Source organism: Entelurus aequoreus, linkage group LG18, assembly GCF_033978785.1.
Source record: "Entelurus aequoreus isolate RoL-2023_Sb linkage group LG18, RoL_Eaeq_v1.1, whole genome shotgun sequence".
Taxonomy (NCBI): Eukaryota; Metazoa; Chordata; class Actinopteri; order Syngnathiformes; family Syngnathidae; genus Entelurus; species Entelurus aequoreus.
In genome coordinates this window covers 12,159,741-12,163,258 of record NC_084748.1, presented here as the reverse complement: position 1 = coordinate 12,163,258, position 3,518 = coordinate 12,159,741, and the positions used below count along the sequence as shown (strand labels likewise).

General features: G+C 38.6%; 1 protein-coding gene across 1 annotated transcript; it reads right to left on the bottom strand.

Annotated features, from left to right (window-relative positions):
- Positions 1-256: 256 nt before the first annotated feature.
- LOC133633509 (lipopolysaccharide-induced tumor necrosis factor-alpha factor homolog) lies at positions 257-3,518 on the bottom strand. Its single transcript, XM_062026051.1, has 4 exons — positions 3,361-3,518; positions 3,173-3,289; positions 665-839; positions 257-571 (listed from the first exon to the last, which is right to left on the bottom strand). The coding sequence occupies exons 1-4, from the start codon at positions 3,473-3,475 to the stop codon at positions 454-456; spliced, it is 525 nt and encodes a 174-aa protein (XP_061882035.1). The 5' UTR covers positions 3,476-3,518; the 3' UTR covers positions 257-453.

Here is a 3,518-nt window from a genome sequence, read left to right as displayed (position 1 = left end):
ATCAGCGAGCAAAAGTTGCGAACTTTATCGTCGATTTTCTCTACTAAATCCTTTCAGCAAAAATATGGCAATATCGCGAAATGATCAAGTATGACACACAGAATGGATATGCTATTCCCGTTTAAATAAAAAAATTTCATTTCAGTAGGCCTTTAAAGTCATATCCAAATAACTTTTTACTGTCAACAGTTTTGTTTTTTAATGATTTCTTCCGGATTTTTTCAATGCAAAAAATGTGCCTTGGCTCAAAAAAAAGGTTGAAAAACACTGCACTTGGCCACTGAGTAGGTTGGGCCCCGGAGGTCAACCAGGTTAAGAGGCCCCGGACTATGAGACAAGTCTAACAAATCCGATTGGACTATGAAAACTTTGTGGAAAACAGCCCTAAAAATATTATTTATTTACTTGTTTAAAAATATACAGTTGATTTCAAAAACACAAACGTAGAAGCAGTTATTGACAGCAGCTTCTGCGCTGCACGTGAAGCACACGGTGACATCTGGGGCAGCTGTGGTGAGCGTCTTTAAAATGGTTGACCACAAACGGAATCAAGCAGCAGCCCAACACCAACCTGCAAACACGACATCATCATCATCATCAGGACGCACCTAGTTGTGTTTGTGCTCCGGTAACGAGCTCACAGGATTAAAAGCCCTCGGCTCACCCGCACAGCGCCAACACGAGACACATGAGCCACGCGTGTCTCCCCGCCCGGAAGGTGACGGCGGTGGTGACTCGGGTGTGGCAGAAGGGACAGGCGGTCAGCGCGGGAGAGCGGTGCAACTCGGCCTCGTAGCTCACAAACCTGGGGGCGGTGGTGGCGGGAGCGGGCCCGGACACTGAGAAGGAAGAACAATGCAAGTTGGAGGTGTAGCGCTGGTGGCTACACCTCCAAAAAGTCAGTGTTCAAAAACAAGAAAAAAAAAATACAAAAATTAGGGGTATTTTATTTGAATTAAGCAAAATTATCTGCCAATAGAACAAGAAAATTCAGCTTGCCAAGACTTTCCAAAACAAGTAAAATTAGCTAACCTCAATGAACCCAAACAATACCTTAAAGTAAGTATATTCTCACTAATAACAAGTGCACTTTTGTTGGTAGAAAAAAAAAATATGTTGAAAAATATTCTTAAATGAAGTAAATGCTAGTGCCATTATCTTGACATAATGATATGCGCTCGGCATTACATTTCTTGAAACCAGCAAATTTACACTAAAAACTAGTTTATTGTTCTTAATGGAAAGGCAAGCGCTTGTTACTCTCGGGGTCTACTAGCCGTTCAGGCACATCATATGGTCTAAAAATGCATTTTTCCATGGATAACATGACATCATCACGCCAAGTGCGTGCTCTTTCAGTCAATTAGTGCGCATATATACAGCCCGGCCCCCGGCCCAAATTTTTTTTTATTGTAATTTTGAAGAATTTATCTGAATGTGCATGAACTATTTCTGTTCAAAATTGTTAGAAGTGTCACATGTTAAATGTTTGAATATTAACTGTCCGTTTACTGTACTGTGCCAACTGTACTACTATATGAGTACGTGTTTTCTATTGTTTCATTGAAAATAAAACAGCAAAGTCCATTTGGCTGTCATCTGTTTTAATTATGAGACACATTTGTGTCAAAATCATGATTTTTTTTTTTTTTTCATGCTTGAAGTAAGAAATGATTACTTTAAAAAAGTAGTTTTATACTTGTGAGTGTTGATGACACAGCTTTGCAACAGTTGATATTCTAGTTTCAAGCATGTTTTACTCAATATAGGTCATCAAATCTCAGCAACAAGCTGTAATTTCTTACTGAGATCATTTAGGACCAAAACACTTAAAACAAGTAAAACACTCTAATATCAAATCTGCTTAGTGAGAAGAATTATCTTACCAGACAGAAAATAAGCAAATATCACCCTTATTTGAGATATTTCATCTTACTTAGATTTCAGTTTTTGCAGTGTAGGAAACGTCATTAGGGTTGCAGGTGTGCACTGCAAAAACAGAAATCTAAGTAAAATTAAACATCTCAAATAAGGGTGATATTTGCTTCTTTTCTGTCTGATAAGATAATTCTTCTCACTAAGCAGATTTTATGTTAGAGTGTTTTACTTGTTTTAAGTGTTTTGGTCCTAAATGATCTCAGTAAGATCTTACAGCTTGTTGCTGAGATTTGATGACCTATATTGAGTAAAACATGCTTGAAACTAGAATATCAACTGTTGCAAAGCTGTGTCATCAACACTCACAAGTATAAAACTACTTTTTTAAAGTAATAATTTCTTATTTCAAGCATAAAAAAAAAAAATCATGATGCCAAGATAATGGCACTTATTTAAGAATATTTTTCAACATATTGAGCAAAAAGGTTTGTATTTCAGTGGCCTAGTGGCTTTCTGCTCCGCCACTCCCAGTCTGTGGATGCTTTTAAAAAAGGCTTGAAAACCCTTCTTTTTAAAAAAGCCTTTTTTGTAGATACATGCATACTAGTTCTAGCTATTTGGCTGTTCTACTTTTTATTTATTTTTATTTTTTATTATCTTTTTTTAATTTTTTTTAATACACTGTAGCACTTTGAGGTTGTTTACACAATGTAAAGTGCTTTTTACAAATAAATTATATTATTATTATTATTATTATTAGAGTGTCCGCCCTGAGATGGGTAGGTTGTGAGTTCAAACCCCGGCCGAGTCATACCGAAGACTATAAAAATGGGACGCATTACCTCCCTGCTTGGCACTCAGCATCAAGGGTTGGAATTGGGGGTCAAATCACCAAAAATTATTCCCGGGCGTGGCCACCGCTGCTGCCCACTGCTCCCCTCACCTCCCAGGGGGTGAACAAGGGGATAGGTCAAATGCAGAGGACACATTTCACCACACCTAGTGTGTGTGTGACAATCATTGGTAGTTTAACTTTAACTTTTTTTTTTTCTACCAAGAAAAGTGCACTTGTTATTAGTGGGAATATACTTATTTGAAAAGGTATTTATGGGTTCATTGAGGTTAGCTAATTTTACTTGTTTTGGAAATTCTAGACAAGCCAAATTTTCTTGTTCTATTGGCAGATAATTTTGCTTAGTTCAAATAAAATACCACTAATTTTTGTTTTGTTTTTTTCTTGTTTTTGAACACTGACTTTTTGCAGTGTGCATGAAAATGGAGGTCGTCGAAGTACCTTGCAGGGGCGACTGGGTCAAATGTCCCCCTCCAGGAGACAAGGAGGCGGTAAAAGGTGGTCTGTAGGGCGAGTGAACGTGATAAATCTTCACATGGCGCCCTGATTGGCTCTCATCTACAAAGCAAAAAACACATTTACCAGCAAAAGTCGGGGGTACTCCGCCCAATGATGTGTTATTTACTCACCTGGCAGGAAGTAGGGCGGCGCTGTAGGAAAGGTCTCATCCGAGTTGGAAAATGACTCCATTTTTTGGTTAGGGGGGGGAAAAGGAGCAAATTTGTTAAGTGTACCTGCCTGCATGCCTGCCAGGTGACGCCACTAAATGAGCTGCCGCCTGATTGGT

Excerpts from the sequence above, each read along its gene's own strand:
- LOC133633509 (XM_062026051.1), bottom strand. The coding sequence starts at position 3,475 with ATGCAGGCAGGTACACTTAACAAATTTGCTCCTTTTCCCCCCCCTAAC. Across the intron at positions 3,290-3,360 it reads GCCGCCCTACTTCCTGCCAG|ATGAGAGCCAATCAGGGCGC; the intron begins GTGAGTAAATAA and ends TTTGCTTTGTAG. Across the intron at positions 840-3,172 it reads GACCCAGTCGCCCCTGCAAG|TGTCCGGGCCCGCTCCCGCC; the intron begins GTACTTCGACGA and ends CTTCCTTCTCAG.